The sequence below is a fragment of the Chiloscyllium punctatum genome, chromosome 12 (genome assembly GCF_047496795.1).
Source record: "Chiloscyllium punctatum isolate Juve2018m chromosome 12, sChiPun1.3, whole genome shotgun sequence".
Classification (NCBI taxonomy): domain Eukaryota; kingdom Metazoa; phylum Chordata; class Chondrichthyes; order Orectolobiformes; family Hemiscylliidae; genus Chiloscyllium; species Chiloscyllium punctatum.
Window position 1 is genome coordinate 27,569,375 of NC_092750.1, and position 25,493 is coordinate 27,594,867.

The following is a 25,493-nucleotide window of genomic DNA, read 5'->3' on the forward strand; positions in this document are numbered from 1 at the left end:
AATTGTTCAGATAATGTTTACCCCAAAGCACATCCAAATAGGTATTCTGAGTTCTTTCTACAGCTGTATGTTCAAATAACTGAAACCATGAAAGAACATCATATTTAATCATTGCTGTTTTACGTAATAGTGCTCTCAAGCAATTATCCCAAACTGTGATTGCTTCGGATTAGGTTTTTCCAATTTCTTAATTCAATTATATTTTTAAAATTGGTCAGTGCCTGTAGCTGTCAGTGATGCATTTAACATTCCAGGTGTTGCAGCTGGCTAAATTAAATTTTATCTGAAAATGTAACTGGTTGCAAAATCAATGTTCCGAGATACAAACAAAGGATGAGTTGAAAGAGGGTTTGAGCTCAGTGTCACTGACTCTGAAGTGCATCCCTTTCAACTTAAGTTCTCACATTAGAAGGTGGTAGCAGTTAAATCCGCTGAACAAGCAGGATTTTCAGCTCCATTCAACAGTTTGCCTTCTTAGGTGGTTGGCAATAGGGATTTTGCCAATTGACTGGAACACTGGTGGGAATCCTACATTTCACTTCTCCATTCCAAGACAATCTGGCATTTGCTTGAGTTGAACTAATCCCTGGACATGGCAGAAATTCAACCTCTGAGAAGTCACAGTCAATTGGAAACCAACAAATATCTAGTAGCCACCAGGAGCAATGTCCATTGCCAGTATTATACTCAAGTCTTCAGGAGGAATCACTGATGGCTTTGCATAGACCCCCCACTCATCTCCCCGATGTAGGGATATCAGGTTCCTTGATCCGCACACCCACCCCTCATGAGACCACCTGTAAATCCAACAGGGTTTGTTCAGTGGTCTGACTAAGTAGCATGTTCTCCTCCAGCAGCGGCCTGGTAAGAGCCTTAAGTGGTTAAATAGGAGTCTCAATTTGCCTCTGGACTGGAAGGTCACATGCACCCACCTGCTGAAAATTTGATTGGACGCATTATAAACCCTGAATCCACCAGCCTAATTGAAAGGCCCACCACCGTCAACCACCCCTACCACAGAGCATTAAATTCCACACTCTTTTCCTCTTCCTTTTCCATTTCTCCCCATTAGCACCTTCTGATCTACAATGCCAAGATCTCCTCCACAGATTAGGCAAGGACGCAGGTGCCAGATCTCCCCCCAGCTGGAACAGGGATCAAATCTTCTACTATTGACACCAATCTGCTCCACACCAATTGTCCAACCAACTTAGCAAACTGGCACACCCCCAAGGTGTCTGAGTTACTGGAGCAACATGCACTTTAACATTCATGTTGTACACTGGAGCAATGGATAGTGATGGTACAAGATCCAATTTGTTTCCATTGCATGACTGACTTTCCTGCTCATGCCACCTTCTAATGCTATACACCTAAATGTTGATACTCAATGCATTTGAACACATTCTTTCTTGGCATTGAAGCTTTGAGGTGGAAAAATACCTGGAGCTTCTGGCTTGGAGGTGAGGACCTAGAATCCACTTATCCCTTTTTTACTACTAAAATGCATTCTAATTCACATTGAATTGAACTAAAAAATAGAATACAGGAAGCCTTTCTCTCTTCAGAGTCATGGAACCGTACAGCATTGAAACAGACCCTTCAGTCGACTTCATCCATGCTGACCAAATATCCTAAATTAATCTCGTCCCACCGGCCAACATTTGGACCAAATCCCTGTAAACCCATTCTGTTTGTATACCCATCCAGATGCCTTTTAAATGTTGTAATTGTATCAGCCTCCACCACTTCCTCAGGTAGTTCATTCCATACACACACCATTCTTTGAGTGAAAAAGTTGCTCCTTAGAGCCCTTTTAAATCTTTCCCCTCTCACCCTAAACCTATGCTCTCTAGCTTTGGACTCCACTACCCTTGGATCTTCACCCTACCTATGCCCTCGTGATTTTATAAACTTCTATAAGGCCACCCCTCAGCCTCCAACGCTCCAGGGAAAATAGCCCTAGCCTATTCAACCTCTCCATATAGCTCAAACTCTCCAACCCTGGCAACTTCCTTGCAAATCTTTTCTGCACCCTTTTAAATTTCACAACATCTTTCCTATAGCAGGGAAACCAGAATTGAACGCAGTATTCCAAAAGTAGCCTAACCAATGTCTTGTACAGCCGCAACATGATCTCAAAACTCTTATACTCACTGCACTGACCAAAAAAGACAAGCATACCAAACGTCTTCTTCAGTATGCTGGCCACCTGTGACTCTATTTTCAAGGAATTATGAACCTGCACACCAAGGTCTCTTTGTTCAACAACACTTCCCAGGACTTTACTATTAAGTGCATAAGTTCTGCCCTCATTCACCTTTCCAAAACGCAGCACCTCACATTTATCTAAATTAAACTCCATCTGCCACTCCTCAGCCCATCTGATCAAGATTCCATTATACTCAGAGATAGCCTTCCTACCTGTCTACTACACCTCCAATTTTGACGTCATCTGCAAACTTACTAACCATACTTCCTTTGTTCATATCCAAATCACATATATAAATGACAAAAAGCAGTAGTGAGGTGTAAATTACACTGACCAGCACTCGTGTCACTATCTCTTTTCTCCTGCTAGGCAGCTTGCTAATCATCTTGCTCCAGCTCCTCTCCAGCAAAAATCAACATATCCGTCAGTTCTTGAGCAACACTTCCCCTAAAAGTACTGGCAAAATGTAACTGGAAGATCAGAATGGGAAAGGAACTGGAAGAGAAAAGGAGAAGTCTACCACAATCCCTGTCCCAAGGAGCATCATTTTAAACCCATCTCTCACTTACAATGCCAAGTTCAGCCCATGCCCAAAAAGAGGAATAATGTGTTAGGATAAGATGAGAAGAGAAGTAAGACAAGAGAAAAGAGTTATACAAATCTGCACTAATGCATTATTTATGTGAATCCAGGAAATTCATGTGTGTGTTATTCAAATATCAGTTAAATAAATTACATTGCTTTGACATGCAGTAGAAATGATGTAACCTGTCATAAATTAGCTCCTTCATTAGAACAACTTAGGTCTTATGGAGGTAATTTCACTGGAACCTTCCAGGGAATTTCAGCTCATATTAAGTCAAACAATGTCCCCCAGTTGTAGACCTCTCTATGTAGCAAGGTCACCATTACAATGAGGGAGGCGCATGTCTTGTCCTATAGCAGCAATCCTTCTATGTCTGGAAGGACTAAATATTGAGGTGAGCGCAGGGTGGGATAGATTCCCCTGGATAAATACATACTGACAATGCTTGGGTCTTGTTCTCAGCTCCAGTTTCTGCAATCAGAGACCACTTGAACTTTTAATGCAGAGATGGCTTTTTCCATTGATGAATACTTTTAGCCCGTGTTTTAATTCTCTAATGACATGTGCAGTCAAAGATGCCCAGATCCGGAATGACTGATGAAGGGCTTTTGCCCAAAATGTCGATTTTCCTGCTCCTTGGATGCTGCCTGACCTTCTGTGTTTTTCCAGTACCACTCTAATCTAGTCGAAGAGGTAGCTGTCCTGTTTTGGCACAAGCCCCCAGATGTCAGTGAGGAGAATGACAGGGTTGAGTTTACTGTTGTCACTTTCAGTACCTAGATCAATATCAACCGATCCGTCCAGTTTCATTTCTTTGAGATTTTATAACAGTTTGATTCAAGTGAGTGGCATGGGGCCATTTCAGAGAGCAGTTAAGTTGCTGTGCATCTAGAGTGACCTGTAGGCCACACCAGTAAAGATGTATTTTTCATTCCTAAATGGCATGAGTGAACCAAATGAATATTTACGGCAATAGACAATAATTTCATGGTCATTATTATTCTTTCAATTCCATCTGTTATGTAAGTCAAAGCAACGTAATTTATTTAAGCAACACTTAAAAGACCCTTTGTAAATAACCCTTCTGCTCAAGTGGGATTCAAACCCTGGAGTATTTCCTGGTTCTGGGAATTACTAGTCCATGTGACTGTTGGGCATTATCCATACACTATTTGTAAAAGTGTTGACATTAACTTTCATCTGGGTTGACTTCAATCAGAGTTTAAATAATTTATTTGTTGGAACAGTTTGCTCTAGAGGAACAAACATTTAAATATTTTAGATATTTAGACACAATTGACTTTTTGTAGTAATAAATTGGGCATATTAAAGATTTAGTTTTAGACACCGTTAATTTGAAGGATAAGAAAACAAATCTTGTGAGTTAAATCTCACTTCCTGTACCAGCCGTTGTGATAGAGACCTTGAGTAAGCTTTTTAGTTACAGGTTGTTAACTCTAATTACCTGTCCACATTGCAGTATCAGGAGTTGGTAAAATATTTCATTCACAGATTATGAATTTCTACATATTCTATTTTTGTGTCTCAACAAAGCCCTAGTATTCAGGTAGTTTCATTGTTTTAGAGTCATAGAGATGTACAGCATGGAAACAGACCCTTCGGTCCAACCTGTCCATGCCGACCAGATATCCCAACCCAATCTAGTCCCACCTGCCAGCACCCGACCCATATCTCTCCAAACTCTTCCTATTCATATACCCATCAAAATACCTCTTAACTGTTGCAATTGTACCAGCTTCCACCACATCCTCTGGCAGCTCGTTCCATACACATACCACTCTCTGTGTGAAAAAGCTGCCCCGTAGGTCTCTTTTATATCTTTCCCCTCTCACCCTAAACCTATGCCCTCTAGTTCTGGACTCCCCGACCCCACGAAAAAGACTTTGCCTATTTACCCTATCCATGCCCCTCATAATTTTGTAAACCTCTATAAGGTCACCCCTCAGCCTCCGACGCTCCAGGGAAAACAGCCCCAGCCTGTTCAGCCTCTCCCTGTAGCTCAAATCCTCCAACCTTGGCAACATCTTTGTAAATCTTTTCTGAATCCTTTCAAGTTTCACAACATCTTTCCGATAGGAACGAGATCAGAATTGCATGCAATATTCCAACAGTGACAGAATAAATGAGGGGGATCACCTCATATTCCTCGTTGGGACCCTCCAACCAAAAGAATCAATGTGGATTTCCTCAGTTTCCTCATCTCCCCTCCGCCCACTTAATCCCAGATCCAACCCTCCAACGCGGCACTGCCGTCTTGAACTGTCCTACCTGTCCATCTTCCTTCCCACCTATCCACTCCACCCGCAACTCTGACCTATCACTATCACTATCTTCCCTCCAGCTCCACCCCCCCCCTCTCATTTATCTCTCAGCCCCTTTGGGCCACCCCCCATTCCTGATGAATGGCTTATGCTCGAAACATCGATTGGCCTGCTCCTTGGATGCTGCCTGGCCTGCTGTGCTTTTCCAGCACCACACTTTTTGACTCTGATCTCCAGCATCTGCAGTCCTCATTTTCTCCTAGTTTTATAAACTTACTGCGAAGCCTGTTCCAAGGATGCTTACCTTGAAGAAGTTCTCCTCCTCCCTCTACAAGGATCTCAGTGAGTTTCTTTCTCACTGCACCACTTGGTCACCTCCTCTGCCTTGAAGCTTTTCAGCCACATCCTGAAGCAGACCCATTACCACAGCCACATCTCCTTGCCTATCGCATTCCCCGCTACCTTCTCCCCAGCCCCAACCCCTCCCGTTTACTCTCAGCCCCTTCGGGCTACCCCCTCATTCCTGATGAAGAGCTTATGCTTGAAAAGTTGACTCTCCTGCTCCTCAGATGCTGCCTGACCGGCTGCTTTTCCAGCACCACACTCTTCAACTCTGACCTCCAGCATCTGCAGTCCTCACTTTCGACTAAATTTGCAGACAGTTTCAAGAATGGGGAGGATAAAGTAATTTCAATCACAATTTCTTCCGGCTTCCCACAACCTGCTGGCCTATAGACCAACGTGAGGAATTATAAACAATGACAATTCTGACAAAACTAAAGAGAATAATTTGCACTTTGACTGTATTCTAAGTTTCAAATAATATCAAAATTGCCACATTTTATACAAGATTCTGCATTTGTCAGGGAGTTGCATTTATCAAACAATACTTTGTGCCAATTTGGACTAATCCCGGAAATCCCAGTTAGGCAGCAAGTGTAATGTCTTTGTTTTTCATTTCCTGATTCTCATATTTTTATTTGCTGTTTTTTATTCCTGAAGTTAATATAAAAGTAAGTGATAGACTGTTAAAAGGGATGACAAACCTCAATTCCCTCCACAGACAAATTCCCATATAACATCCATGATGCCACACCGTTGCACATATCTATATTTAAAGAATATAATTAGAGTTGCATTTTAGCAACTGTTTGCAAACAGAGGTGTTCAATGATGTGCCAAACCTATAGTCTAGTTAATTATGTTTGCTGATTTAGAGTATAAAGTCACCTGAAGTCATCCTGCAGGAATAGCGTCACTGAAATTCACAAATGGGTGCAGAATTAAAATCGACAGAGCAACTTGTTTCAGGAACAGGGAGTGACCAAAGGTTCCCTGTGACTGGAAAAATGTCATTTTATAAGAGCTGTAGCAAGTGGAAATTGAAAATTTTTTTTGAGCATGAATGTTATAGGGCTGAAATTCTACTCCATGTTGCCAGCTGCATTGATAGCAGAATGAAACTGAAGAACAAGTACTAATTCTTGTCAGTGTCCCATTTAGGTTAACAAGTTCAAAATCAGCTGCATATTAAAAAGCATACGTTTTTAATGGAGTCTCTTGTAAAAATGTCTGCAACCTTTCACTCGTATATTCAGAATTCTGTAATTAAAGTAAGCAATATCACCACATCCTTCATTATTTTTCTATCTCCTTGTCAAAAGATTTTCAGGGCCGGTCACAATCCTGTCCGGAGTGATTGACCCACACTAATACCACTACTTTCCATAGATAGTGATCGTAATTCACTCTTCAGGATAGGCAAAAACACTCTGGAAGGCAGTTTGATCTTCATTTAAAATATGCAGATCAGGCTCATGTTAGGTAATCAGCATTCAGTTGCAATTTAGTCACACTCATTGGAGCCGCATTCTGGCTTCTCACCTATCTGGTGGCAAAAAGGACATGCACCAGGACCAGCATAAAGGTAAACAGTTTTATATGATTTCATTGTGGGCCTCAGGCTTCCTTCTCCCTCCTTCAGCCAGGACGGAATCATTGTTTCAGGTCAGTTGCAGTGAGCTCCTGAACCCAAAATCCTGCTCCAAGACACCAATTAGCTGCAGCTTCCCACTTGATCTAAGCACCAGGCCAACAAAGTCTATGTTGATGAAACATATGTGTTAAGATTTTCCAGGCCACTCACACCAGAATGGTTGGTCAGCTGCCTTTCTCTGTACACATAATGGTTAAAATTAAGACTTCTGTCTTTCCATACACAGATAAAGTTGAGCACAAGGACATCAATCATTTTCTCTGTACAGCAGAAACGGTTCTTGAAAGTAGTGAAAGAAGTTCTTTTCTCATTGTTACAGGAATGTTTGTGATCTGTTTGAAAAGGTGGCAGAGTTGAAATGAAATGAAATCTTTGGACACTAGCTGAAATCTATGTTTTCTTTTCTCTATGACAGGTACAGATTTTGGGTTGATAAATGCTGTGAAATGTTTGGTGGGTTGGATATCTGTGCTGTGAAAGCTGTCCATGGAAAGGATGGAAAGGATTATATAATTGAGGTAAGAAGGGGAGGGGAAAGGGGAACAGCAAGACACTGGTGGATCACCACACCACCCAACCCTATCTAGCAATGGTCAATAGAAATAATTAGCAATGTATTCTGCTTTATGCAAATCCCATTACTATGTCAGCCCTAATGCCACAAACCACAAACACTTAATTCCATGGGAAATATCATGCAAATTTATTTTAATTAATTACCATGGGGTAGACAAACAGCAAATACTGGTATCCAGTTTAAAGCAAATCTATGAAAAAAAGGAGAATGTTCTATGATCTCAGTAGTGACTGATGATGTTTAAAATGAAATGTGAACTTCAAGTTATCAACTAAAAGAATTGTGTCACAGAGTTCATATTTAAAACTAAGATATTTACTGTACTTAAGCAAGGCAAGTACTAGTAACTTAATTATGAACACAATTATTTTTAAGCTTGTAAGTTTCAAGATGGCCCCATTGTACATTTATTTCCACCCAATGTTTTGCCTATTTTTTAAAGGATCTTGAGATCCCTTCATTTACCTAGATTTGGTCTACAGGGCAAAACTGGGCAGTTTCCCACATTTTTAGTTAAACACCAGTGTTGTAGCTGTACTGGAACAAATTGGCTAGACTCACAGCAAATTCTGGAGTACATGGTTTCAGTACTATTTCCAGGATGTTGATATGGTACATGCTATTGCAATATTCAGTGCCTTCGCCATTTTGATATCACAGGGTGTGAATTGAAGTGACTGAAGATTGACACCTTTATTTCTGGGGAGCTCCGATGGACGCTGAGACGGACTAACCACTCAGCACTTTTGGCTGAACATTGTTGCTAGTGCTGCAGCCTTATCTTTGCACAGATGTGTTAGGTCCCAATCATTGAGGTTTGAGATATTTGCGGATCCTTCTCCTCTTGTTACCACCATTCTCAACTAGATTTGGCAGGATTGCAGAATGAAGATATGATCCATTGATTGTGGTATCACTTGCTGCTTACTCTGTTTGGCAAATAAGTAGTTCTGTGTTGTAGCTTCACCAGTTGACACAGTTTCCTTTATCGGTTTGCCTGGTGCTGCTCTTGTTGTGCCCTCATGTACTCCCCATTGAACCAGAGTTGATCCCCTGGATTGATAATAGTTACAGCATTTGCAATATGCCAAGTCATGAGACTGCAGATTGTGTTTGAGTACAATCAATATAACTTCAATCTTGCCAAACACATCAGCTCCATTATGAAACTACGCAAGGTCCTCTTGTTGTATATTATTTTCACACCTCTAACTCTAACCTCTATAAATGAACATGGAGAAATCTTTGAATTGTAATTATCTTCTGTCTGTTTATTAGCATTTCAAACCAGTTGCTTTATTGATCCACTGAAGGCTCAATCCCAAACTAAAAGTTCAAGGTACAATGTACATACACAACAAAGACACTAGCATTTCACTAGCTTGTGAGCTCAATGCTCAGTCTTGAGCTCCTCATATTTTTGGATCTTTCATGTTTAAATCAATCCTGTAACATGCAAGGTCATATATTATTTTATATGTGAAATGTACTGAAGACAGATTCATTAGTTTTTTATTCTTTTGTTCCATATTTTTAGCTCTCTAAAAGTACTGCTTTCAACCCCTTCTTGTTCCAAAATAGCAAGTTCATCTGTTCTAGATCAAGCTTTCCATTTATAGAGTCATAGAATCGTAGAGATGTACAGCATGGAAACAGACCCTTTGGTCCAACCCGTCCATACCGACCAGATATCCCAACCCAATCTAGTTCCACCTGCCAACACCCGGCCCATATCCCTCAAACCCTTCCTATTCATCTACCCATCCAAATGCCTCTTAAATGTTGCAATTGTACCAGCGTCCACCACACCCTCTGGCAGCTCATTCCATACACGTACCACCCTCTGCGTGGAAAAGTTGCCCCTTAGGTCTCTTTTATATCTTTCCCCTCTCACCCTAAATCTATGCCCTCTAGTTCTGGACTCCCCGACCCCAGGGAAAAGACCTTGTCTATTTATCCTATCCATGCCCCTCATATTTTTGTAAACCTCTATACGGTCAACCCTCAGTCTCCTACGCTCCAGGGAAATCAGCCCCAGCCTGTTCAGCCTCTCCCTTTAGCTCAGATCCTCCAACCCTGGCAACATCCTTCTCTTCAAAGATCCTAAGCTGTTATGCTTCCCAATACATATTCAACTTTCCTGTAATTCTAAAGGTGAATTTCTGGCTTCTGCATGCCACAGTGCTGAAACACCTCGAAAAAAAATGCACAAATGATAACCTGCTCATACTGTAACCATGTCCCTCCTTGTCCTCCTTGAAGCCTTTGACATGGTCAACCATACCATTTCCTGCAATGCTTTTTCAAGGTTGTCTAACTCAATGACATTGCCATCAATATAATTAAACAGACGCATCTCAACTCAAGATTTCTTCTTCCATTCTTTACACTGGCATCTCTAGAGTTCACTATTAATCTATGGCTTCTTTTCCTCATTTACAAAAAGTTCCTTGGCAACTATCATCCAGTCAGATGTGGAGACTTTTCTCTGATGTTTGCATGGATTTCAGCTCCATTTGCAATTTCTCAGATAAAAAAGTGACCCATATCACATGCATCTAGACCTCAACATTGTCTAGTTTTCATACATAAAAAAGTCATCATCTCTTTTTGACAATCGGTGTTTAATGAATAATTGAGTCCCTCCCATCATAACCCTGAGTATGACCATTGCCCAGACAATCAATTAAATTTTTTTATTCAAATGTCATGACTATGCTACCAGGTTAGAAGTTAGTTTTTCTGCCAAAAGTGGTTCATTTCTGTTTTTTTTGTAATAAAGCCTTTCTACCAACTAAAATATAGAAGTCAGGTGTGTGATGGAATATTCTTTAATTTCTTGCATTGGATGCAGAAAAACTGACAGGTTTAACACTACCCAAGACAAATAGATTGCTAGATCAGTAACCCATTCACTGATTTAAACATTCCCCCCACCATTGACATATTTTAGCTGCTGTGTCTGCTCTCTCCATGCTGCAGGGCAGAAATTCACCAATCAGCAGCAGATTTCATTTCCAAACTTTGTCTATCAGGAAGGGTAAGGGCAATGGGTGCTGCTCAGGATAAACATTTGCTCCAATTCAAACCATCTGAACTTAGACATATATCACCATTTCTTCATTATTGTCTCTTGGTCAAAATCCTGGAAATGCCCACCTAACAGAATTTTGAGACCACATTCGATGTGGGTGTAACATTTTTGAGATCTGCTGCTCGTGTAAATTTCTCCTGTTAGTCTGTTCAATGAGAACTGATTGAAAGTATCTGTTCACAATGTCTCCCATTTCAGTGTTGTTCCCTTTAAGTTTATTTAATTCCTCAACTAGTTGCTACTTGCATATCTTAATCTCCTTTTGTTACTTATGCCTCTATAGAATACTTCATTATTTCTTTTTGTATTCATTGTCTAAACTATGATTCTTACAAATCTAGAATCTAATGGAAAAAGCTGTGCAAAGCATTTTTTAATTCAGTATTAAAGCAAGCTGGTTCAAAACTTAAAGTCGGAGTGGAATTGAATGGAAGCGATAATTAAATAAAGCAAGTGGTCCAGGTACTATGACGTAATTAATGTTGTACTTCCTATGGTGTAGTTGCTAACACTTATAAAAGAGGTCACTAATGGGTAATTAGTTGTAGATAATGAACTTCTTATTGGTACTGAGGGGCATGGTTGGTGTGACTAACAGTAATATTATTTAGCAAAATTTATTGATATTAATAAACTTAAATTACACATGTAACTATTGTGTTTTAGTCTGCAGTAACCAGATGTACTTCAGAGAGAACATTAAAGTACTAAGTTCATTTGAGAACAAAACTGAAATTTGTAAAACTTATTTACCATATTAATACTAAATGTTAATATATGAACTTGGCAAAAATTGAGAAATAGCAATCCCAACAGTTTATTCACATTTTATACATTTATGAACTCTAGATTTGGATTCTTTCTCAAATGTAAAATAATTCTGTATATCTACCTAATCAGCCTTATCTTCATTATAGCACAAAGTCTGTGGAAGGATTACTTTTTCTTATACTCCACTATTCTGTTTTGAATTAAATAAAGTAGAAAGTTCTACTAGAATCAGCAAAGAAACAATTATTTTTCATAGTGCCAAGTTAATGAAAGACTGTAGAGGTGGAAAGAATTAGAGGAAGATTAATAGGTATACTAAATTGCAGTCAACTGACGCATTGCAGTATTTTAAATGAGAAGGTGTATTTGTACATTTATTTCTCTCCATAGTAAATTAAAGTCCTTCATCATTCTGCCACCCATATTTAATGACTGCACAATGCTGAAGACAACCAAGGGTAGCCAGTTGGAAACCTGGTGACCCACTGATGCTAGGGTGCACCCACTCCTCTGATTTCACACCGCTTACAGGTGGAAGTTGTAACACTGTGCCTGGAATGTCCATTGACAATCAAACTTAATCTTTTATCCAAAGCTCTGATAATCACTAGCATACAGTACCTGACATATTTTCTAAAAGTGTATTTTGAAACACTTATTCTGTAGCATTTGTCATTGTGCATTTGTTAAATTGTGAATACATCTGACAGAATATTTCTATCACTTTTGCACTGGTCTGTGAACCTGGTTACTTTCAACATTTCGGATGCAATGGTAACCATCATACTGATGTTCTGCACATCACATACTACCTTTAAGCAGCCGTACACCTTGGACAGGGAAAACTTATTCTATTTTGTGTAAACTGCCCTTTTCAAATGCTATGCAAATATGTTAAGGGAAATCTTAACTTTAATATGTATTAACAAAGTAAATTTGATTTAAGAACAAAGTAGTTTCAGCTGCAGGGTGAAATGTATCATTTATGGTCAGAGTGAAGGCTTCCTCCATCGTGTTGTGTGGCACTATTGCTGTGCAAGAACCAAACACTTCAAATGGATCTAGCAATTCATCCGTGAGGCACTGTGGGCCATCAGCACAATCTGCAACCTCATGGCCCAGTATATTCTCCCACTCAACCATTACCATCAAGCCTGGTTTAATGGAGAATGTAGGTGGGCATGACAGAAGCAGCACCAGACATACCTCAAAATGAGGCGTCAACCTGGTGAAGCTACCAAACAGAACTGCGTGCCTACTAAACAGCAGAAGCAGCAAGTGATACACTGGTCTAAACAATCCCACAGCCAACATATCTGGTCTAAGCTCTGCAGTCCTGCCACATCCAGTCTTGCATGATGGTGGACTTCAAGAATGCAGCTCACTGCCACCTTCTCAATGGCAATCAGAGATGGGGAAGAAATGCTAGTCCAGCCAACAACATCCCATGAGGTAATAAAAATTTTCAGCTCTCTAATCAAGTTTGCCTCATTGCACATCACCAAATCAAGCAAAGGCCAATGTGTTCAAACATGGCTGATACTAAAACTGTTATAAAGCTTTTTGGAACTAAATAGTAGCAAATAAATTATTCAGATTTTATAGGAAATCAATTGTGAACAAAGTATGTATTATATGAATTGTAGTGGAAGATAATCACATTTCTTAAATCAGTACTCAAGTTACATAAAACATAACTTGCATAATTTAATGAATAACTTTCCTTCTGATATGTATCTAACATGGAATGGGAACAAGTCTGTGTCAACCACTGAATTCAAACACATTAGACCACAAGAATTTTCCATAAATGTTTTGTAAAGGTTGTTAATTTAAACTTCAGCATTTGCATGAATTTCCTATCACTGCTTGGCAACTGAATTTCAGGTGAGGTGAAGAATAAAGAAGCCACATTCTGTTTGCATGATAAGTGCCTAAAAGGCATAGGGGGGCAAAGAGATTGCAGGGTGCACATTAATAAATCAATAGGAGTGTGTTGTAAATTAATCAAGATGTTTAAAAAATATCAAGCAGCAGAGTTCATTCACAGAGGAATGTAATTGGATTATAGACAATGTGTGGCACAGAAACACAACAATTAGCTAATTAGGCCATGCCTGAACTTATACTCCATCTGAGCCTTCTACCACCATTCCTCATCCAAGTCTGTCATTATTGCTCTTCATTTTCTTCTCCTTCATATGATTGTCTTGCTTTCCCTTAAATGCATCTATATTTGCTGGCACTGTGGCACAGCACCAAAGACTTGAGTTAGATTTCACCCTTGGGCGACTATCTGTGTGGAGTTTGCACATTCTCCCTAAATCTGTGTATGTTTTCTTTGCATGCTCTGGTTTCCTCCCACAGTTCAAAGAAGTGCAAGTTAGATGGATTCGCCATGCTAAATTGTCCATAGTGTTCAGGGATGTGTAAGTCAGGTGGATAAGCCATGGGGAATGCAGGGTTGCAGGGATAGGATGGGTTTTTGGTGAAATTATCTTCGTAGGGCAGGTGTGAACTTGATGAGCCAAATGGCCTGCTTCCACATAGTAGGGATTCTGTGATTTATTTCCATTAACCAATCCTCGTGGAAGCATATTGCAGATTTGCACAGCTCTTAGGACAAAACAAGTTTCTTCTGAATCACATGTTCATTTTCTTAGTGAGTATCTTATATTGATAGACTCTTGTTATAATATTTCTTAGTTATAATATTTCCCCTCAAGAGAAAACATTCTCTCTCTATCCACTCTTTCAAAATCTTTCATAATTTTAATTACCTCTATTAGGTCCCATTTCAGCTTTCTTTCTTTCAAGGAGGAGGAAACACAGCTTCTCAATCCATTACAGGTGTGTAAATCTATGCACTTCCACAATGAATCATCCTTCTAAATTGTCTCTGCATCCTCTCCAGTGCCACTATAGCCCTTTTATGACCAAAACTGCATGAAGTCCACCAAGTGTGGCGTCAACAATGTTCGATATAGATTGAACATAATTTCCCTTTTCATTTCTATTCCATGACTTTACTGAATGACAGAACATCCTAAAGAAGCTGGGTGGACTGTTCTTGCTTCTGATTAATTTTAGAAGCAAATTTTAGTGTTTGGTTTGCTTGTTTTATAATCCTGCATCCAAAAAGTTGAGAAATTATGTTAAACTTGTCTTGAACCTTGGTTAGGTCACTTTTGGAACATTGTACACAGTTTTTGGGGTGTCTATGTTATAAAGGATGACAGAGAGGCATTGGGGAAGGTTAAAAGAAGATTCATATGCTGTCACCAGAACCTAGAAGTAATATATATCACAAAATGACAAACATGCTGAGTCTCTTTTTTTAATTCCTGTAGATAGAAGCCTGAGGAGTGGTCTGATCAAAGGCTTTAAGCTAATGAAATATTCTGATGAAGTAGACATACTGAAATATTTTCCACTTGAAGAGGGGCCTCATAAGTTTACGTTAGTTACTAATAATTCAAGAGAAACATCTTTATCCAAAGAATGAAGAATATGGAACATACAAAGAATAGTTGAGATCTATTGCAAAGACTCATCAAAAGGGAAAGTGAACTAAACACATAAGGGATCAAGAAAATGAGGATATGCTGGTAAGGATAATGAAGAACAGTGAAAGGAAGATAGTGTCATACATATACACGATACCGACCCACTAGGCTGTAGTGTTGTTGTAAACTTCTCATTAGGAATTTCGTGTTCTAATGTTTCTAAATCAAAATATTCATTCACTTTTTACACAACAATCTTCAATTGTTTAAGCCCCTGGGTCTGTCAATAAGCATGAAATTGTTCAAATTATCACAAACTGCTCAGATTCAAACACATGCAAATTTAGTATCATTCAGTTGTGTACTTTGGATGCAGAAATGATTATCATATGCAGCAAGGTGTGCAATGAATAATCAGCTGCCACAGCAATGATCAAGGTCACTGCAAACACAAATAAAATGAAGGCCATTACAAATGAATTGACTACACTATGAAATGTCCTTGCATCAGGAATGTCACTCTACATGTTTCATTTTTCCCCTCTACATTATATCCTGGCAATCTCTTTAACCTTTTAGATAATTTGTTTCTCTATTCAGGGTTGTCATTATTTTCCTGAATGTGACAACTCCTTAGCGGTTTGATTTTCCTTGCTGTCAACAGATAGTCATTACACATTTGCATAAATTAGAAAACCTTTCATTATCACCGACATTAACTGGAGACATGATGGATGCTCGAATATGTTTAATAAAACTGGAGCAAATGTGAATGCTAATGTTATTGCAATTTTCACTGAGCATTGCAATAGATCTGGTGGTAAAGGCCTGCCAATTTAGTTACAATAAAAGGCACTATGTCCATTGTTCACCCAGGCTCACTGGGTGTGTTGTGTACATGCTAAGTAGGTAATGGTATACAAAATTGGTTTCAAAAAATATCACTGCTTCTCTGAAGAAGGTTCTGAATTTTAATGGATTATAATGAATAATGCGACACTCGACCTATGCCCAGAAAAATGGCTGTCAACCTCCTCATTGGAATTAGGTACTAATTATTCTGTGTAGTGTTCTCTGCTATTCATGTCAATTTATTATTGTAGCTTACTTTAAAATGCATCTATTATCTTATTTTACAATTAATTGAATTTGAGATTATTTTCACTCTTTCATGGAATGGCTGACAAGGTTAGCATTGTTGACTGTCCCTAATTGCCCCCGAACTGAGTGGCTTCCTAGATGATTTCAAATGGTATTTAGAATCAACAATATTGTTCTGGGTTTGGAGTCACTTAAAGATCTGGAAAGGATGGCAGATTTCCTTCCCTAAATGATATCAGTGAACCAGAAAGACATATTTTACGACAATTTGCAAATATTTCATAGTCACCATTACTGAGCCTCATTTTCAATTCCACATTTTATGAATTGAATTCAGATTTCACCAGCTGCTAGAACAGGATATGATCCTATAACCCTACAGCATTACGAGTATTACTAGGCAAATGATGTTATCTCTGTATCAGAATCTAAGGAACAATATCATATTAACTTGCTTTGAAAGGTTTCAGCTTACGCTGATGTACTTTAAAATGTCAACCTTCTGCCAGGGAACTATCTGGAACAACTAGTGCAGTTTGTTTTAAGGAACAGTTTACACTCTGTAGTCCTGTGTCATAATGAAAATATTATTTTTTCATGTGGTACATTGAGGAAAGGAAGAGTCAGGATACAAGAGGAGAATACAAGTGATAATGACAAAAAGAATGGATAAACAATTACACTTCTGAGCTGCCAAGACAGATCGAACGAGAACAGAGGATGTGGCTGGGATGGAGGGGCGGGGGCTTTCTTAAAGGTAATGCCAAATTTTCACAACAGAAAGCTGAATTTTGGAGCAAGCTAACTATTTCCTTCTACTTTGATTGAGAAATTGAAAAGGACCAGGCTCACACTCTGAAGGACATACTTGCTTTGGAGGTAGTTCAGAGAAGGCTCACTAAGCTGATTCCTGGGGTGATAAAATAAAACAAAGAAATGCTGTGCTGGAAATCTGAAACTAAAACAGAAACTTCTGGACAAACTCAGCAGGTCTGGCAGCATCTGTGGAGAGAAAGCAGAACTAATGTTTGGACACTTCTTCAGATTAGTTGGGCCCACATTCATTGGAATTTAGAAGAATGAGAGATGTTCTTATTGAAACACGTAAGATGTTGAGGGAGCATGACAGGGCAAATGATCGGAAAACGTTGCCTCTCATATGGGATTCTCAAACCATGAGTCACAGAGTCATAGAGGTGTACAGCATGGAAACACACCCTTTGGTCCAACTCGTCCACGCTGACTAGATATCCCAACCCAATCTAGTCCCACTTGCCAGCACTTGGCCCATATTCCTCCAAAGCCTTTCTATTCATACATCCATCCAGATGCCTTTAAAAAGTTGCAATTGTATCAGCCTCCACCATTTCCTCTGACAGCTCATTCCATACACGCACCACCTTCTGTGAGAAAGGGTTGCTCCTCAGGTCTCTTCTATATCTTATCCCTCTGACATTAAATCCATGCCCTCTACTTCTGGACTCCCGAATTCCATGGAAAAGACCTTGTCTATTTTCCCTATCCATGCCCTTCATGATTTTATAAACCTCTATAAGGTCACTCCTCACCCTCAGCCTACAGCAGGGAAAATGGCCCCAGCCTTTTCAACCTCTCCCTATAGTTCAAATCCTCCAACCCAGGCAATATCCTTGTAAATATTTTCTGAACCCTTGCAAGTTTCACAACATCCTTCTGATAGGAAAGAGACCAGAACTGCATGCAATATTCCAAAAGTAGTCTAACCAACATCCTGTACAGCTGCAACATGACTTCCCACCTCCTATACTCAATGCTCTGACCAATAAAGAACCAATTAGGAATAGTCAACATGGCTTTGTGCATGGGAAATCATGCCTCCTAAACTTGATTGAGCTTTTTGAAGAAGTATCAAAGAGAATTGATGAAGACAGAGTGGTAGATGTGATCTATATGGACTTCAGTAAGGCATTCGACAAGGTTCCCCATGGGAGACTGATTAGCATAAATGATTTGGATGTAAGCATAATAGGTACAGTTAGTAAGTTTGCAGATGACATCAAAATTAGAGGTGTAGTGGACAGCGAAGAAGGTTACCTCAGATTACAACGGGATCTTGATCAGATGGTCCAATGGGCTAAGAAGTGGCAGATGGAGTTTAATTTAGATAAATGTGAGGTGCTGCATTTTGGGAAAGCAAATCTACACTTAATGGTAAGAGTCATAGAGTCATAGAGATGTACAGCATGGAAACAGACCCTTTGGTCCAATTCGTCCGTGCCGACCAGATATCCTAAATAAATCTAGTCCCATTTACCAGCATCTGGCCCATATCCCTCCAAACCCTATCTATTCATATACCAATCCAGGTGACTTTTAAATGCTGCAATTTTACCAGCTTCCACCACTTCCTCTGACAGCTCATTCCATACAGGCACCACCCTCTATGTGAAAAGGATGCTCCTTGGATCCCTCTTAAATTTTTTCCCCCTCACCTATGCCCTCTAGTTTTAGACTTCCTTGCGCAGCAAAAAAGCCTTGTCTATTCACCCTATCCATGCCCCTCATGATTTTATAAACCTCAATAAGTTCACACCTCAGCCTCCATTCCAGGGAAAACAACCCCAGCCTATTCAGCCTTTCCTTAAAGCTCAAATACTCCAACACTTGCAACATCCGAGTATATATTTTCTGAACCCTTTCAAGTTTCACAACATCCTGTGAACAGCAGAAAGACCAGAACTGAACACAGTATTCCAAAAGTGGTCTAACCAATGTCCTGTAAAGCTGCAACATGACCTCCCAACTGCTATGCCCAATGCACCAACCAATAAAGGCAAGCATACCAAATGCCTTCTTCACTACCCAGTCTATCTGTGACTCCACTTTCTAGGAAATATGAACCTGCACTCCAAGGTTTTTTTGTTCAGCAACTCTCCCTAAGGTCCTAGGGAGTGTTGCTGAACAAAGAGACCTTGGAGTGCGGGTTCATAGCCCCTTGAAAGTGGAGTTGCACATAGATAGGATAGTGAAGAAGGCGTTTGGTATGCTTTTATTGGTCAGAGTATTGAGTATAGGAGTTGGGAGGTCATGTTGCGGCTGTACAGGACATTGGTTCGGCCACTGTTGGAATATTGCATGCAATTCTGGTCTTCTTCCTATCGGAAAGTTGTGAAACTTGAAAAGGTTCAGAAAAAGATTTACAAGGATGTTGCCAGGGTTGGAGGATTTGAGCTATAGGGAGAGGTTGAATAGGCTAGGGCTGTTTTCCCTGGAGCATCAGAGGCTGAGGGGTGACCTAATAGAGTTTTATAAAATCATGAAGGGCATGGATAGGATAAATAGACAAAGTATTTTCTCTGGGGTGGGGGAGTCCAGAACCAGAGGGCATAGGATTAGGGTGAGAGGGGAAGGATATAAAAGAGACCTAAGGGGCAACTGTTTCACGCAGAGGGTGGTATGTGTATGGACTGAGCTGCCAGAGGAAGTGGTGAAGGCTAGTACAATTGCAACATTTAAAAGGCATCTGGATGGGTATATGAATAGGAAGAGTTTGGAGGGATATGGGCCAGGTGCTGGCAGATGGGACTAGAATGGATTGGGATATCTGGTCAGCATGAAGGGGTTGGACCAAAGGGTCTGTTTCTGTGCTGTACATCTGTATGACTCTGTATCATGCCTACCACTGAGATCAAACTCAACGGTCTGCAGTTCCCTGGCTTGTCCTTACCATCGTTCTTAAATAGTGGTACCATGTTAGCCAACCTCCAGTCTTCCAGCACCTCACCTGTGACTATCGATGATACAAATATCTCAGCAAGGAACCCTGCAATCACTTCCCTAGCTCCCCACAGAGTTCTAGGGTATACTGATCAGGTCCTGGGTTTTATCCATCTTTATGCATTTTCAGACAACCAGCGCTTCCTCCTCTGTATCATGGACATTTTTCAAGATGTCACCATCTATTTCTCTACATTCTATATCTTCCATGTCCTTCTCCATAGTAAATACTGATGCAAAATACTTGTTTAGTATCTCCCTCATCTCCTGTGGCTCCACACGAAGGCCACCTTACTGATCTTTGAGGGGCCCTATTCTCTCCCTAGTTACCCTTTTGTCCTTAGTGTATTTTTAAAAACCCTTTGGATTCGCCTTCGCCCTATTTGCCAAAGCTATCTCATGTCCCCTTTTTGCCCTCCTGATTTCTCTCTTAAGTATATTCCTACTGCCTTTATACTCTTCTCAGGATTCATTCGATCTCTCCTGTCTATACCTGGCATATGTTTCCTTCTTTTTCTTGACCAAACCCTCAATTTCCCTAGTCATCCAGCATTCTCAACACCCAAGCGGCTTTCCTTTCACCCTAACAGGAATATACTATCTCTGGACATTCATTATCTCATTTCTGAAGGCTTCCCATTTTCCAGCTGTCCCTTTACTGTGAACGTCTGCCCCCAGTCAGTTTTTGAAAGTTCTTCCCTAATACCATCAAAATTAGCCTTCCTCCAATTTAGAACTTCAACTTTTAGACCTGGTCTATCCTTTTCCATCACTATTTTAAAACTAATAGAATTATGGTCGCTGGCCCCCAAAGTGCTCCCCCCACTGACACCTCAGTCATCTACCCTGCCTTATTTCCCAAGAGTAAAGATAAGAGATCTCTCATTTAAGATGCAGATGAGGATATTTCTTCTCTCAGACAGCTATTTGACTTTGGATCTCTCTTTCACATTTCCATCAGAGGCTGGGTTGTTGGCATATTCAAAGCTAATGTTCGACCTATATTTGATTGATAAGGGAACCAAGTCTAGGGAAGCAGATGGTGTTAAGGCTGCAATCAGATCAACCATAGTTTTACTGAATAGAGAAGCAGACTTGATAGATTTGAATGTCCAACTGCTGTTCCAAAGTCTTCTGATCTTATATTTTTACATGAGTCAAACTACAAGCAAAAACAGGCAGACAGACAAGAAAGCAGCCAAACAATTTCTTTCCTCTTTCTAAGTCAAACACATATTATAAAAGATAGTGATGTTTTTAAAGTAAGCAAGACCTCTTTAAGAGAAATAGATTGGGAGGGTATGTAAAAGAAGAGAAATGGTGGGTTAGAGAGAAAAGGTATTTAGAGAGAGAGTTCAAAGAAAATGGCAAAGACAAACTTTACCAGATACTACTGTTGTAGAACGTATAATAAATATGTGTTTTAATTAGCATTCTAATGTTCTATGTTAGGATAAAGAGTTTTAACTGATGTAAGATGGAGTCATTGCGTACAAAGAGTAAACCTATGTAAAGCATTCTCTTTTGATTTTAGTATGTTATGACCAGTACTTGCAGGGTTCTCCAATTTGTTGCAGTTCCAGACAAGATACCCCAAATTATCAAGCTTTGAGGTGAGGATGGATGAGCTTCTTTATTCAACCATCATCTTCAATTGGTGGTAATAAGTTAAATTTAAAAAGAATCCTTTCTTTTGTGGATGCCTATCTTCCAATCAATCCCTCATTTTGTCTGCAGCCACAGGAAATCACTGTCTAGTTTGTTTTGATTTGCCTCTCTCCTATTGAAAGGTTGCAATGTGAAGTTCCCTTAGCCTTTTCATGTGTGATATTCCAGAGTTCCCCAGCAGACTGTCACTACATTTGCATCTGCAGTCAACCTTTGGCTTTATATCACCCTTTTAAAAAACATACAATGTAATTAAAAGTTCATTATGTCTCTGAGCACCTCAAAATTCTCACATTGTCATATTTGAGTAGTAACTGGTGGAATATTTAACTGCAGCCAAGAACACTTGGAGCAGCAAATATCAGCCACCATAGGTCATTGAAATATATATAGTGCCATGATAACAGGACAACAGGGGAAGGAATTCAGATCCACCAAGATCACTAGGAAATCAACAATTTGATTACAAAGCCTTTTTCAACATTGCTCATGAACCCTCTTCCTAAGAAAGCAGAAATACCTCAATATGCAAGGAGATAGGGGAGAGTTGGTTAGGTATTTCCAGGATTGTTTTGAAGCGCATTCAGAGCAAGAATACTGTTTTAGATGCATTTACAACTGCAATTATTGCAAATTTTGAAGTCAGTCCATTCTTATGAACTTAACCAGTCACAATCAATTATCTTGACGTCAGGTAAGCCAACTTTTGTGACCATTGCTGTAGTTACTTTAATCAACTTGTTCACATTATTTTGCTATTGGCAGGCGGAACTTGAACATAGATTATCTGACTTAGAGGTAGGAATGGTACCACATAGCCACAAGACACCCTGATGTTTTTTCCTGTATACTTGTAGTAAATGAATAATTATGTTTTAATTGAGAGTTATCAGGCAAACAAAGAATGCTGATGTGCATTAAAAGGAAGGATTTCCCATGTTGAAATAGTGTAAAAATCCAAATGGAATTTGCAGATGGCCATAATTATGCTCATTAAGCGAATATATAGACAACTGTTTTAAGTAAATAACCCACCCATCACATTGATTGAGGAATGGTGGTTAACAAGTGAAAGCCTGACAAAGGTCCATAAAATTCACCTGAAGGATGCAGAACACACAAAATTGTACATTAATTGACATGTGATGTTGATTGGATGTTAGTACTACTATTTCAGCTGACATCCTTTATCAAACATGCATAATTGAGCATGTGTTCAGCAGCAGAAGGACTACCAATCCTCCTCGAACAGTTTAAGTGATTAGAGATAAACAGCACAGAAACAGACCCTTCGGTCCAACCCATCCATGCTGACCAGATATCCCAACCCAATCTAGTCCCACCTGCCAGCACCTGGCCCATATTCCTCCAAACACCACCTATTACCAAATACATATAGATTAGTTGCTGATTTATTACAGTTGGCTGTTGCTGCAGTTCTCAAAACATCTGGCAGTTCCTGGAGTTCATTAAAGTCCAGAGAGTGGTGACTGTGGAAAGAACTTTGTTCTGACTTTAATGGTTTTGCACAAACCTCTTTACATGAGAGCAATGGTAGGAATTTCCCTTGGAATACACCATGACTGGGAGAATGAGCAGAGATGACATTGTTCAGAAGAAGCTTCTTTTGATGGACAGGAGAAGGGCTTTAAGCAGGAGGTCCTATTGAGGGTATTAAGGCAGTAATCCTCCTAGCAAACATTAGGAAGGACACTTTCACTGTAGTAATGTTATCCTCAATGAAATCAGATACTTGCTGCAATCAGAACTGCAATCTCATGGAAGGGTGAGTATAGTCCCATGAGTGACTATTCTCTGTTTTACGCTTGAGAGATTTGCAATGCTGTAGATCTCTAAAACATCTGAATATATTTCATTCTCGCTTCTCACTTTGTGGGCAGCCCATGCCTAGTCTTAGATGTACCACAACCAAAAGGGAGTAAACTGACGTACAGCATTTCATGCAGGTCAATGTCCAAGCTACCTTCACTCTGAGGTTGACAACAAACCAAAAGGTGATGAAGGCTATTCTTTGACAACATGACTCATGGCTCTGGTCCGCAACTCAGATGACAGCATGCAAACAACAACAGCCATGCTGCTACAAGAAATATCAGAGAGCAGATCATGGCTGTGCTAAAACAATGTTTGCACTGTGCGGACCACATTAAATAAACATTGCAATGCCTGACAGAGTCCATATTAAGATTTGCAGTGGTCTGCTGCATGCCAAGCAACCTTAACATTCTGAGGAAACAGTTCTTGCCATCATGTTTACAGGAGTTGAGAGTGTGTTGCTGGAAAAGCACAGCAGATCAGGCTGCATTGAGGAGCAGGAAAATCGACGTTTTGGGCTGGAGCCCTTCATCAGGAATGAGGCTGGGAGCCTCAAGGGTGGAGAAATAAATGGGAGGGGGTGAGGCTGGAGAGAAAGTAGGTAAAAACAATGACTGCAGATGTTGGAAACCAGATTCTGAATTAGTGGTGCTGGAAGGGCACAGCAGTTCAGGCAGCATCTGAGGAGCAGAAGGTAGCTGAGAGTGCAATAGGTGGATGGAGGTGGGGTTAAAGGTAATAGGCCAGAGAGGAGAGTGGAGCAGATAGGTAAGAAGGAAGATTGACAGGTGGCACAGTTCATGAGGGTGGTGCTGAGCTGGAAGGTTGGGACTGGGGTAAAGAGCGGGGAGAGGAAATGAGGAAACTGGTGAAGTCCACATTGATGCCCTGGGGTTGAATGGTCCCGAGGCGGAAGATGAGGCGTTCTTCCTCCAGGCGTCAGGTGGTGAGGGAGCGGCAGTGGAGGAGGCCCAGGACCTGCATGTCCTCGGCAGAATGGGAGTGGGAGTTGAAATGTTCGGCCACAGAGCGGTGGTCGGGTGTCCCGGAGATGTTCTCTGAAACGCTCTGCGAGAAGGCGTCCAGTCTCCCCAATGTAGAGGAGACCACATCGGGAGCAATGGGTACAGTAAATGACATGTGTGGATGTACAGGTGAAACTTTGATGAATGTGGAAGGTTCCTTTGGGGTCCTGGACAGAGGTAAAGGGGGAGGTGTGGGCACAGGTTTTGCAATTCCTGCGGTAGCAGGGGGGCAGTGGCTTGGTAGAGGGCGTGGACCTGACCAGATAGTTGCGGAGGGAATGATCTTTGCAGAAAGCGGATAAGGGTGGGAAGGGAAATAAAACCCTAGTGGTGGGGTCCATTTGTAGGTGGCCGAAATGTTGGCGGATGATGCGATTTATGCGGAGGTTGGTGGGGTGGAAGGTGAGGACCAGGGGTTTTTTTTAGATTAGATTAGATACCCGACAGTGTGGAAACAGGCCCTTCTGTCCAACAAGTCCACACCAACCCTCCGAAGAGCAACCCACCCCGACCCATTCCCCTACATTTACCCCGACTAACACACCTAACACTACGGGTAAGTTAGCATGGCCAATTCATCTGACCTGCCCATCTTTGGAGTGTGGGAGGAAACCGGAGCACCCAGAGGAAACCCACACAGACACAGGGAGAATGTGCAAATTCCACACAGACAGTTGCCCGAGGTGGGAATTGAACCTGGGTCCCTAGCATTGTGAGGCAGCAGTGCTAACCACTGAGCCACTGTGTCCTTGTTGCAGTTGGAGGGGTGGGGTTCAAGGGCAGGGGTGCCGGATATGGATGATATGCGTTGCAGGGCATCTTCAACAATGTGGGAGGGGAAATTTCGGTCTTTAAAGAAGGAGGCCATCTGGTGTGTTCTGTGGTGGAATTGGTCCTCCTGGGAGCAGAGGCGGAGGAATTGGGAATACGGGATCGCATTTTTGTAGGAGGAAGGGTGGGAGGAGGTGTAATCCTGGTAGCTGTGGGAGTCGGTGGGTTTGTGAAAAAATGTCAGTGTTGAGTCGGTCCTCGTGGATAGAGATGGAAAGGGAGCCTGTCAATATCAAACTGATGGTGACCCGT

The 25,493-nt window shown here is 40.7% G+C and overlaps 1 protein-coding gene across 1 annotated transcript in view; it reads left to right on the forward strand.

The window, feature by feature from the left end:
* syn2b (synapsin IIb) overlaps window positions 1–25,493 on the forward strand; it is a 402,961-nt gene that overhangs the window by 342,667 nt on the left and 34,801 nt on the right. Inside the window, exon 9 of the mRNA XM_072582178.1 lies at window positions 7,492–7,594. Within this exon, the coding sequence (XP_072438279.1) occupies window positions 7,492–7,594 (103 nt within the window). The remainder of the gene's footprint in view (window positions 1–7,491; window positions 7,595–25,493) is intronic.